Source organism: Belonocnema kinseyi, chromosome 2, assembly GCF_010883055.1.
Source record: "Belonocnema kinseyi isolate 2016_QV_RU_SX_M_011 chromosome 2, B_treatae_v1, whole genome shotgun sequence".
Taxonomy (NCBI): Eukaryota; Metazoa; Arthropoda; class Insecta; order Hymenoptera; family Cynipidae; genus Belonocnema; species Belonocnema kinseyi.
Window position 1 is genome coordinate 85,196,312 of NC_046658.1, and position 13,638 is coordinate 85,209,949.

At 29.7% G+C, this 13,638-nt stretch overlaps 1 protein-coding gene across 1 annotated transcript; it reads right to left on the reverse strand.

Moving 5' to 3' along the window:
- Nucleotides 1-6,040: 6,040 nt before the first annotated feature.
- LOC117182776 lies at nt 6,041-11,291 on the reverse strand. The gene is made up of 5 exons (XM_033375882.1): nt 11,276-11,291; nt 10,028-10,201; nt 9,201-9,439; nt 7,365-7,533; nt 6,041-6,224 (listed from the first exon to the last, which is right to left on the reverse strand). Exons 1-5 carry the CDS (start codon nt 11,289-11,291, stop codon nt 6,055-6,057), a joined length of 768 nt encoding a protein of 255 aa, XP_033231773.1. The 3' UTR covers nt 6,041-6,054.
- Between the last annotated feature and the right edge of the window lie 2,347 nt (nt 11,292-13,638).

The window sequence follows — 13,638 nt, forward strand, 5'->3', positions numbered from 1 at the left end:
AGAAACAGTGAAAGATACAACTTTTTTGTCGAGAGAAAAAAGATGCGCCATGAAATTTCCTATGAAGTGATATCTTAAAAAGTTGAATTTTCGAAAACTGATCTTCAAGCCATCAGGGGCCAACTCGAGCGGCCTGAAGCGGCCAGGCAAATTTTATGCGTGGTTATAGAATCCGGAGTCTCAATTAAGATACAAATTTTTACATAAAGTCTGAAAAAAAACTTATTCTACGATTAGAGTATCAATTCAATATTACTGAAGATGTTACTTTAAATTTAAAAAATCTGCCCGTTTCGTGGGCACATTCTAATCGCACGCTACGCGCGCGGCTAACTTCGCTCGCAAGTTTGAGCACGCCTACGGCGCGCGACGGTAGAATCTCGCGCTTCGCGCCCGATAATGGGTTACCTCGCGCTCGGATATTTAGTCATTGCATTTGGAATGCTTGAAAAAAACTTTATCAAAAAGATCTCTTTAAGATGGCAGTATTTATATGCGTCTTCATATTCTGAATTTTCTACTTAATTAAGTATTGTCAAAGATTAAGTTTCTCAAAGCTCTGTAGGCTTTGAGTACACATTTTCATCGTGACACTCACGCTGCGCGCTTGATTTCCGAACGATATTTGGAAACAGGTTTTGTTAAATCTTTTTTTTTCTCGTAACTTTCGTCGTTTTTCCACACATTTTTTTATTATTTTTTTTCCAATGTTATTTTTCACGAAATATCGTGCGTTTTTTGGCTTCAAATTTTGATTTTCGGTTGATTTCAAAAATTTTGAAAGCGCTATATTTCTGAGAATTTTCATTTTATCGAATAAAGTCAAAAGAATAAATTGTTTGTTCTTTTTAATATTATAAATATCCGTACATAGAATTTTCAAATCCAGAAGAAAGTGGTCATCGTGAAAACCTAATTTTCGGATTCAGGGGATCTCAAAACGTGGAGATCCGTTGAAAAGGTGTGTGTAAAAAAATGATGCTTAAAAATTTGTAATTTTTTTTTTTTTGGTTAAACAGCTTTTGTTGAATTTTTTTCGGAGCTTGTGTTGTTTTTCCAAACATTTAATTGTTTATTATTATTGTCTTTTATGAATAAAACTAAAACTGCGTGTCCTATCAAAAAGTGAGTAATAATAAGTTTGTAAATCTTTTTTGGGAGCACAATTTTGATTCACGCATCTTTATTCAAATGTATCATACATAGTTTGAGCACAAAATTATTATTTTTATTATTCCTTATTTTTTGTGCAATAAAAAATTGAGTTTTCGATTGTTCAATTATATTTAAAAAGTTCTTATGAAAATTTGGTAGGCCTTTTAAAAAGCAATGTTTTTCTTCTCTCTACTTTTTTCAAACCGTGCGTTGTTTGGTTAAAAATTTTAATTATCGATTGATTTTTTAAGTTTTGTAAATGCTATAATTCAGATAATTTTTTATCGTAAAAAAGCTTTAGATGTACTACCAACAGTCATACATAGAATTTTTGAATCTAAAAAGAATTCTCAAAAATTTTTAAAAAGCTCTGACTTTTTGAATTACTATCCTAGATGGTTTTTTAACGAATTTGTTCTTTCTTCTATTACCAACAAAAATTGTGCAAAAGTTCGATTTGATCCGTTCATTTTTTTCGAAATTTTTTTTGGGTTGTATATTGGCTTAAGATATTAATTTTCGATATTCCGCATACTACTTTCGAGAAATATAAAGAAAAAAATTTTTATGATTATTTTTATGATTAAAACCAAAACTGCAAGTCTTTTCAAAAAGTAATTCATAACAAATTTTTAGATATGTTTTAGGCGTACAATTTTAGTTGAATAATTTTTGTTCTTAACTTGAGCGGCTTTTCAAAAAAAATTTTATTTATTTGATGTTTTTATTTTCAATGTTATTTTTCACGAATAAAACAAAAAGTATGCCTCTAATCAAGAAGTGATTATTAACTAATTTGTATATTTTTTGGAGGGTTCAATTTTCGGTAATTTATCTTTTTTCGTATTCTACATAGTTTGACCACAATTACGATAAATTGTTTGTCTATTTCAATACTATAAATGTGCGTACATAGAATTTTCAAATGCAGAAAAAAGTGGTCTCAAAAATTTTCAAAATGCGCTCACTTTTTGACTTTGTATAAAAAATGTCTGGTTAACGAACTCGTCCTTTCTTTCAGGACCTTAAAAAAGTGTGCAAAAGATGGATTTGATCCGTTCTTTTTTTCGAGAGTTATCGTGTTTACGGACGGACGGACGGACAGACAGACAGACGCCATCGTAAAAACCTTATTTTCGGATTCAGATGGTCTCGAAACGTGGAGATCCGTTGAAAAACTGCGATGTCAAATTTCCGACAATTCTAATACTTTCTTAATCATAAATGATGAGAATGTAAAAACATATTTAACGAAAGTATTTTACAACTTTAAAAAAAATTATTTCAGCAATGTTTTTCGTAACTCAATTTTTTCTTTATATTACTACTTACCAATTTTTAGAAAATGGTGGAATTTTAATGACTGATAGATTACTTTCTCGGGAAAAACATTTCCTAAAACTCTACTGGTTCCAATTTTAAAATTAATTTTTTTTATGGCTGAAATCTTTCAATTTTTTTCAAGACACCATTTGTTTTTAATAAATATATTTGACGGTCATTAACTTATTCTTGAAATTGCAAGCTGTAAAATTGTAAGAAATATTTTCCCGAAAAAAGTCATGATTCGTTAGAATTAAATCGTTTTCAAAAAATTCATAAGAAGCACCAGTACGAAAAATCCAATTACCAAAAATGTTGTTAAAATAGGTTTTCTAATTTTTTATAAAGTATCATGTTTTTTCTTTCATAAGATATGGCTAAGCATATTATTTTTATTCATAAATTCATACGGAACATTTTTTTCACAGAGACCTTATTTTTGGAACAAATTAAAGCTGAACTTCTGAAACCAATTTGCAGTTTAGGGGGAGAAGGAAATATCAATCATTATTATTCAGCGAATTTAAAGTCTTGTAATTATTTTTATTCAAAAAAATATTTAGTTCATCTCTAGAAATTCAAAAAATATTATGCGTCGAATGCATTAAGGTCGTTACAGAATTATTAGATATTTATTTTTTAGTGACGGTATTATTTCTGAGAAAATGAAACAGAAATTGGCCTTAGCACTTTTCTTTCTAGTGAAAAATAAAACAGAAATATAATAGGACTTCCCGTTTATTTAAAAAGAACTAATCCATCAAATAAGAAAATTCCTATTAGAGATAACATTATTCGAATAGAGAAATCCTCAAGTTCAAAAAAAAGTAACGAACAGCTATATTTAAGTTTCTTGGATTTTTAAATCAATAACATTAATAATAAATCCTTTGTGCATTCTTCGAATATGTTTATACATATTTGATTTCTGTTTCATGCAGGTTAAACAATAAGGACATTGAAAACGGGCTGGTTTTCCACAGTAGAGGGCTAGATGTTCTTTTAAACTTCGTTTTCCTGGATATTGAATATTGCATTTCAAACACCAAAATTCTTCTTCATTTGCAACTGATTGAAATCCTGAAACTAAAGAAATTCGTCCGTTACTTATACAAATATTTATTTATAAATACCAGTATCAGAACATTTTTTAAATAACACTATTGAAATTCAAGACAGTAGACGAAAAAATACACAGATGAGGCAAATGTCATATTGAAATAAACACAATCCAGACATAAAAAATTGATAAAACAAAAAATATTTAATTGAAACACCCTCTAGAATGAATAAGTAGAATTGAAGAAGACAGATTTTATTTTCCTTAATATTTAATTTTACAGCTTCGAAAAATCTTAATTACAATCGCCTTTGTAAACTGTAAATATCTTGTACGTAAACTTTGGAACCTTCGTGTTTCCTTCGAATATGTTGTTGTACATTTGAAGTTTTTTTAGAGATAAATGAGCAATAGGGACAGCGAAACCTAGGAGGCTGTCCACACTCATAACGCAAATGAGTCATCAGGCTGTTCTTGTGTCCAAAAACACTGCTACATGATCCACAAGGATATTTTTTGGTGTTGATTGCATTCATATATCCCATACGATGTTCCAGATATTTCGCAAATTTTGTTGCTGAATAAGGATGGAAACCTAAAAAATAAAAAAATAAAAGTTAGTACAAGAAAAATATAATTCTTTATCACGGATGAACTTGATGTTCAATTTCTTAGTCTTTTTATATAAATGGTGAAATACTGACTTCGCCAAGTCCATGCAAATGCAAATTAAATTAAGCAGCATAAAAGTGTTCAGTAAGTAGAATGAATTTTTGTCAGGTTTTCTAAATTTCTAAGAATTTAATAATATTCATCTGCTGATCGAATCCATTTTAATTTGTAGGAATTCTTAATGTTGTTTTTCAGAGGTAATTGGGTGCCACTTATTGATCAATTACAACAACAAAAAGTTACAGGTATATAAGTTTGATGTCTTAAAAAAAACACACAAATTCTTTCTTCAAACTTCTACAGTTTTTGCTTCAACTCATTTATATTTTTTACTAATTTTTTTAAGGACGTGACATCTCATGAGAAAGATATCCTGACTTTTACGTGGGATCTTTTATGGCCAGCAGAATTTTTTTATTCATGAAAGCAAATTTTCCTCTTTTTCTCGAACACTGCGAAAGGTGCAAAAGATTTTAATATACAAGTTTGCACATTTAAAAAAGTCCTACAAAAAATACCTATTTCTCTTTTGTGATATTTTGCATTGTTTATGAGAAAATTTAGAAAATTATATTTTCATTGAAAAAACTCTCCTCAACTCCAAAATAGTTTAACCCGTATAAAACTGAAAGGCTGACCTTCTTATATTAGCAGAAACTTTAAAAAATATCGTAACCATAAAAAACGTTAGGTTTTTCAGAAAATCTTTTTTCAAATTTTGGAAATTCGAAGGAAAAAGTAAAGAAGATTTTCTAGAAATCCCCACTGTTTCTATTTTCCCCATATACTTTATAGTTTTTTCTTATTATAAGAGATCCTAGCAATTTTAACCTTGCAAAAAACGTCGAATTTCTATGTTTTAGAACAAGATGGATTATTCTAAAACAAATTAAAGTTTTTAAAAGTTCTTGGTCCTATTTTATAGGTATAAGTCTCCATAGTATTTTTCATAAAAATTAAAATACAGTTAAACCCCTCAATAGCGCTCCCTTCTGTAGCCCTTCCGAGAATTGACGCCATGCCATAGGTTGGTGTAACAGGATGTGCGCGATGTCTACGGTTGCCACTCAGGCGAGCACTCAAGCGTGAACAAACAAAAAATGGAGCGGGCTATAATGAGTTAGTTCCTACTCACTATCAGACCCTAACTCGGGCCTATAGAAGAGTTTCACTGTATTTCTTCCTTATATTCCATCCTAGGGTCAAACTTGACACAAAAGAGTGAAACAAGTTTTAACTATTCATTAATTTTAGATTTATTCTAATTATTCGAGAAGACCGAAATGTGAGGTTTTTTGAACATTTAATTTTTTTATAAAGTTACACGTTTCGGGGTATCATGACGAAAAAAATTGCATGTTAATATTATAAATGATAAAAATTAAGTTAATTTAGAAACAGTTCAAAAAGCAGACATGCTACTAATTTCCACAGGTATTGAGCCTTTCGTTGTTTACGAAAAAATTATATTTTATGAGGAAAACGTGTGGGTTGCATCGAATTCTTATATTTTCAAAACAATCATTTGGCATTTTTTAAATCCTCAACTTTTTCCAAAATTTCTAGCCGATTTCAAAAGATGACGGTAAATCTCTTTATAATCTTTCGAAAATTTGATTTTTTTACGTGAAAGAAATGCAGATTATCACTTTGGGCTAAGATTAAAATTCTAGAAATAATTTGTACCAAAAACGTATCTTTGAATAAAATAATTGGCCTTTAACAGACAAGAAAATTATTGGATACAATTTTATTTTTTTTATAGCCATACAATAATACCAAATGGATAAGATACATAATATAATGAAAAATATGAAAAAGAACATGTAAAATAATTAATGTAATTAATTCGAGGACTCGTTGTCATCTCTCTGCATTGAAGATTTAAATCTTCGGGCTCTGTAGCCTTCCCAGTCCTTGGCATTCGCAAGAACAGATCCTAGAGCTGATAATAAGGTTTGCTCGGTGGCCTTGTTCCCAGTTACCTTATCGACGTGGTTCTTTAAAAGGACATCTGTAATAGATAAATTAAATTTTGCATTTATAGTAAAAATACTGCTGTGTATTATAAAGGTTCTAAAATATAAATCCCGCCATTTAAGAAGTTAAGAAAAAACGTTGGGAAAAGAATCTTAAATTATCAGTAAAAAGTTATTTAAACAAACAGTTAAAAATAAACTATCAAGATTGTTCTCTTAATTTGAATGAGCGGAATTTTAATGAGACCCAGTGACATACTGCGAGGCGAGGTGCAGCGGGAAAGGTTAGGCTCTAGAAAGGAGCGGATTAGCTATAAAGTGTGGATGGATGGTACTTTGTAAGAAATAATTGTAAGAAAATTTTGTGAAAAAATGGAAGAGTAAGCAAGTCAACTTTTTAAGGTCAGCAGGTCGAAAAAATAACGTTTCTCTATCTACTACTAGGTACCGGCAGGTGACATTTAGTCGCCGGAACATCTCGTCGCCCGGACATCTAGTCGCTAGTCGTAGTCTCCAGGACTTTCAGTCGCCGAAACTTTATCTTATAAATCATAACAAAATTTGATTATTTCATTAGTCGCGACGTTTTTTAATCTCACGTAATGTTTTGTTATGATTTATAACATGTTTCGGCGACTAAAAATGCTGACGATTAGGCCTGGCGACTATATGTCCTTCGACTATTTGTGCAGCATCTATAGGTCCAGCTCCGGCTAGGTACAGTAAACTCTCACAAAGCGCTCGGTGCTCGGGACCGAGGTCCTCACTAAGAGCTCTCTTCGTAAAGCCACGCCACTAAGTTTTGGCGGGAAATATCCCTGCTCAAGGCACTTGCGGAATTTAGTGGTAATGGAAGGACGAGGTACTTGGCGATAGAGGCTTTGAGAGTCTACTGTACTTCAATCTGTGAAAATTCACTGAATATCAGTAATTATTCACTCAAATTCCAGTAGACTTTCACTGTTTTGGCAACATACAAAGTTACTGAAGTTACAATGAGCATAATTAAAATTTTAGTAACATTTTCTACTGAAAACAAAGTGAAATATGACTGAAATTTCAGGGAAAAATCACTGATTCTTAGTAAAATTTCACTAATACTCAATCACTTTTCACTGGTTCGAAGTTAGGGAGTATGAAATCAATAAATCAGTATACGTAATATGAAATCTTACTTATGACACATTTGCAGAAAGTCGTTCCTTTCAGGACAAGTTTGTCCTTCACCGGTTTTACAGCTGTATAACTTAAAGCAACATCCCGGGACATGTATTTCTTCATAATGGTCACGAGGGTCTTTGTTGCAATGTGGTTTCTGTCGAAAAGGTCGAGTAGCGAGTTCATCTAGAAAAAAAATTAAAATTAACTCGAAAAAAGTGTAAAATTATTATTAAGAACTAAACGATTTTCAAAAATTGAAAACAATGAAATTCGATATTTTACTTAAGATTTAAGTTAACATATGGATGTTTTGAATTTCTGATAAAAGAATATTTTCATTGAAGGGTCTTATCGCAGAAGCCAATTTTTCAATTTTCAAGTTTTCAATTTTCTCTTAAAACTTTTATTATATTAGGCTACCAAATGAAAATGGTTTAGAATAGTTAACAAAATTGAAATAGAAGACAAAAATTTGGTAGGCTGCATTAAAAGACACAATAGGTTTGTATATTTTTTGTCCCGTAAATTCTGGGAAGGCTGATTACTACGTTACTACGTTACTGCGTTTACTACGTTTATTACGTGGACCCGGAATCGCCGATTGATTGGCAAGTCACTGAAACTAATAGTTATACCGTAAGGAATTGTTAATGTGATTATCACGAGATTGTCTTTTCAAAAACTGCTCCTGCTGTAACTGAAAAAGTTATTGACCGATTAGGCTGAAATTCGCAGGGGTTTCTTTTTATGGCACTATCGGAAAGATACACCTACAAATTTAAAGATATCGGGTTATTAAATAATTTTTTTGGGGTCAAAACTGTTGAAAAATGGTCGAAAATTTGGACCTTCGATAAAATAGCCGATATAAATTTTAATTTTCAACTTCTTTATTTTTTTTAAGTTTATCCTTCCCTTTAACTTACTTATTTCCTAATAAGAAAATAAAAACTGACAAATGGTTTTAAGAAACAATGTCTTCGCAGAGTAATCGAATTTAAAAGTCTGTCTTTTTGAATAAAAAATCCATATTTTCTGGTCAATTTTGTCAAACTAGAGATTGTAATACCTGAGCTCATTTTTTTCAAAATTAAGTCCAAAGAACGGAACACAATTTCATCTAAAAAAATTGATTTTGCAAAAGTTATGAAAGTTATTTAGATTGAAAAATAGGAGAAATTCCCTGATCAGTTGTTGGGCATGGTAGATTAAAATATAATTCTTTTTACTTTTTGATTAACTCATCTAAAAACTATTCTACATCTAACTATAACAGAAATACTATTATTCTTTTTTTTTTAATTCGGTAAAAGTTAATTCTATTCATTTCTATCGACTTAAATTCTTAAGAGTGAGTCACTGAATCTCAAACGAGTGAAAATCCACTAATCAACATTTTGATAACCCCAGAAATTCACAACCAATTTTTTTTTCATCAACTGATTTTTTACTTCAATAAATTCTACTGGGAAATCCGTATAACAAGTATTTTCCGGTCTAGAGTATTTTTTCTTCTGCTAGTTTAGTTTTTTTAAATCTATTTCAGCAGTATATTATGCACTAAGAGGGAGAAGTCGGACCTTTTGCGTCGAGTATTCAAAAATACAAGAGTCGTAAAAAAGTCCACAACCCTTAATGCATACAATATTCTTTTATAATAAATGCACATTTCAGATCTTTTTGTAACACAGGTATAATTATATAATAATTTAAAAAATTACCACCTTCTTCAAAAAAAATTTAAAATTTAACATTTTTTGAAAATTCTTGGTAACGAAAGAAACTGAAATTCTGCATGTGTTATAAATAAAATTCTTTATTCATTTATAGGAATTAATAAATAAACTTACGAATTTGTTTCTGGCAATCGGATTAGCTCTCAAAGTTAAATCAAAATGCTCAAATTCTGTCACAGATTTGAAAGGCAAATTGAGCGAGTATTCCTCCATGAATCTATCCATCGCGTTTGCCTCTTTTGGTTCAATTTCTACTACTTCGATCTTCGATACAAGTTGTTGTTGACCCTGTTGTATGTTGTCCAATTGAGCCTTGATCTTGATCAGTTCCCTTACTACGAACTGTTTGAATCCTGAAATTGTAGAATAAAATAATGTATTCATTATTATTATTTTATCTATATTTAATGTTATTTTGTTTTGAGAAAATTGTGCATGCTTGTTTTCTTTGATAATCTACATAAGTTTTTTATATTTTTGGGAATTTTGGTACATTTTGAGTGGGACAAATCGTTCAGAGATTAAAATCAATTTCGGAATTATTTTCAGAGTTCCTTGTTTTTTTTTTAGTTTTATGAGGTCTATAAAAATGAAGCTTTCTTTCAAATAATTAAAAATCCATTAAAATTGATCCAAGATTGGCGACATTATATAGACAACGAAAAAATATCATTAACTATTTTTGCAAAAGTTAGAGAATGAGGAATTTTCTGAACTTATTTTGGTTTCGCGAAAGCTACGTGTTCCAAACTTTCAATAGTTTATAAGGGACACAAAATAATTCTTTTCCGCATTAGGCTGTTTTTTATTTTTAACAATTTTTTTTCCGAGCCACCCTAGAGAACCCATGGTATTATTTCGCAGCGGTATTTTGGATAAATAATTTAATACACCAAATTTGATAACTTAATTAAATTGAAATAATATGTGATCATATTTACCAGATGAATAACGACTGTCATCCTCTTCTCCAATCTTGGGCCGTTTTTTCTGAGAATCCGGCTGATCATCTTCCAAATCGAACTCCCTTGCAAGAATCGTAGGCAATTCAGAAACAGAGAAATCGACGAACTGGAAGTCGGCGAGAACATTTGTAGCAGATTTTTTTGTTTTATCTGAAAAAAAAAGAAAAAAAAAGTGTGTTAAATATGTACATATATTATATTTACTAGATACTTAAAGATTAAAAAAGGAGGATAATGAAAGATGATGTTAGTAAGAAGTATGAAAATAACCCAATAACAAAAAATATTTCCTGTTAAAACAAAATTAGGGAGAAGTTTCTAAGGTTAATCAAAGACTCACTTAATAGTGTTTTTTATTTCAGAGAGAATAAAAAGCATACATTTAATAATAATTTGCAGAATTTTCTTTTTACAATTTATATTTCTTGTATTTTTATTTATTATTAATGTTCCAGATTGAAAATCTTCTGCAGTCATATTTTCAAATAAATTTCAGCTTTGAATCGTAAATGTACAGTTTTGAAAAAAATATATTTTTTATCAGACTGACACTGTATTTTCTGAAACAAAAATTATAGAGAATGATTAGTAAGTATTCATCAACATGGATAGATAATATATAACAGGAGAAAAAAGGAAAATTAGGATAGAGAAAAATATTGGAAAGCATTTTTAAAAAATAGGTTTAGAACAAAATTAGGAAATATTTTTATTATCAGGATGTATTCCTGTTTTGACTGACATTGTATTTTCTGAAACAAAAAGAGTAGAGAAAGATTATCATATAATAATGAACATGAATATCACACGAGAAGAAAAGGGAAAATAGTACGGGGGGAAATAATGGAGAGCATTTAAAAAAAAGATGTTTAGAAAAAAAAGGGAAATGGTTTTATGTCAGGATGTATTTATATTTTGACTGAAACAGTATTTTCTGAAACAAAAAGTATATGAAATTATCAGTAAGTATTAATCAACATAAATAGGTAATATATCAACGGGGAAACAAAGGAAAATCAGCACAGATAATAATAATAGAGAGTATTTTCTTAGACAGTACGCTTAAAAATAAATTAGAAAATAATTTTACTATCAGGGTGTATTTCTATTTTGACTGACACTATTTTCTGAAAAAAAAATGTATGGAAAATTATTAGTAAGTATTAATCAACAAGAATAGGCAATACATCACAGGAGAAAAAAGGGGAAATAAGAACGCCAAACTCTCGCGTTCAGTCATCCCGTTCTCAGCCTTCCTAGAACTGCTGGTTCAAACAGTTTCTCAGGGGAGCAGAGCATAATAGCCGACTGTGTATCTGCACCTGCTCACGTTCGTCTAGTGTACGGATAAAGGCAGCCAACAATTGGCCAGTCGGCTATTCGACTACAGCGCTTCAGCCAAGTAGACGAATATGTGACACGAAGAGTGTTAGTATGGAAATCTTAAATAAAAAATTATCCGTTTCTTAAAAAAGGCAAGGAAATGTACAAAAGAATATTGTGTCTTTTTTCAGTGCTTTTTTATTCAAGATAATTCGATATAAAATTAAAATCCTTTAAACCATCTCAGAAAAAGTTTTCAAAAAATAATTTTTTATGTAATGCTTACAAAAAAGTTTGGTATTCAATAGCAAAATTAGAAAATTTTTTACAAAAAAGTTCATTTGCAAACAAGAAAGGTCATTTTTTTCTACCAAAAAATAGATGAATCCTCTATCAAAATTGTTTAACCAAAAGAGATAAATTTTCAAACCAAAAACAACACTTTTCAACAAGTGTTCGTTATTCTTCAACAAACTAGTGAAACTTTGTACCAAAATATTTGAATTTTTTAAAAATAAATGAATTTTTAATCAAAATAGATAAATTCTTTTAAAAAATATAATAGTTGATATTATTTGAACCAAAAAATATTTTCGTTTGAAATCAAAAAAAAAAAAGAAAAAATAAATTCAATCAAATCATGTTAGTTTTCAACCGAAATATTTGAATTTTCATAAAAAAGAGACTTTTTTACGAAGAGATACATTTTGAAAGATCCGAATTTTAAACCAATCAAGAATTTCTTTTTACTATACTGTCGAAATTTTAAGCCAAACAGATTAATCTTCTACAAAACAATGGCGTTTTTGAATCAAAAATATGAATTTAAAAAAATTACTTTTTAACCAAGTAGTTGAACTTTCTACCAAATTGAATGAATTTTTAATCAAATAGCTAAATTTGCAACCAAAATATAATAGTTGATGTTATTTCAACCGACAAATATTTTAATTTGAAATCAATCACGGTTGAATGAAATCAAAAAATACGACTTTCAACAAATTAGTTAAATCCTCCACCAAATTAGACTAGTTTTCTACCGAAATAGTTGACTTTGCAACAAACAAAAAAGATACTTTTTTTAACAAAATAAAACAACAGATAAAGTTGTTTGAAAAGAAATTGTTTTTTAATCTTTCATTTTATTTATGTTTATTCATTATAACGAGGTGATAAATTGTGATAAAGTGAGTTAAATAATTAACTAGCTTAAAAAAAGCTATTTCCGGTAAAAACTAGATAATAATTGAGAAAACTATACAAAATACGTGAATAAACTATTAATTTTATACTGAAAATTCTATATAGTTCAAAATCGATAGAAAATCGAAAAATAGTTCTTCAGTTATTGGAGAAGTGATCGGCTTCCCAACAGCAGCAGTGACAACTGCGAGTTCTTCAGATAAACTGTAAATGTGCGACAAAATATTATTATTAGCTCAATGCTTAATTGTTTATAGAAAAGCTATATTTTATTGGAAGATGAAATTCAGCTAAAGGGTTAGCTGGGACAGTTAAACTAGTTTTTTCAGTGAATATTCAGTATAAAATAAAAAAATTTATCAAGTATTTTGAGTCGTTTTCTTAATTATAATTATCCAGTTTTTACCTGAAGTCGTTTTTTTAAAAGCTAGTTTATTGTTTAATTCACTTTGTCACAATTCTGCACATTGTTATAGTGAATGAACATAAATAAAACGAAATATTAAAGAAACAGTTACTTTTTTGTAAAACTTTGTGATGTTTCTAAAAATTGCAATTTTATTTCTAATTACTTTGAATAAAAAGCACTGAAAAAAGATATAATATTCTTTTGTACTTTTCCTTGTCTTTTGTAAGAATCGGATAATTTTTTATTTAAGATTTCCATACCAACCACACTTCGTGTAACATATAACTACATAATTTAAATTGCAAATGGCTTCACATTTCCAATAAGAACTCTTTTTATTATTTTTCACTTAGAATATTTCCATGAAAAACAAATAAAAAATCTCAATCCTTAAATTATATGATAAACCGTATGCATAGTCGTCCACTGGCCTGAAATGTTGTAGAATGAAGTCGAATAGCCGACTGGCCACTTGTTAAATGCCTTCAACCGCGCGCTAGACGAACGTGAGCAGGTGCCTTTATACAGTGGCTATTCAGCATAGATTAGCCGATCGGCCGGTTAGACGGCTAATCCACTGTTTCAGCTAGTGGGCTACGACATATATATATATATATATTCCAATTGGAAACGAGTCAGGCGGTCCTGACTC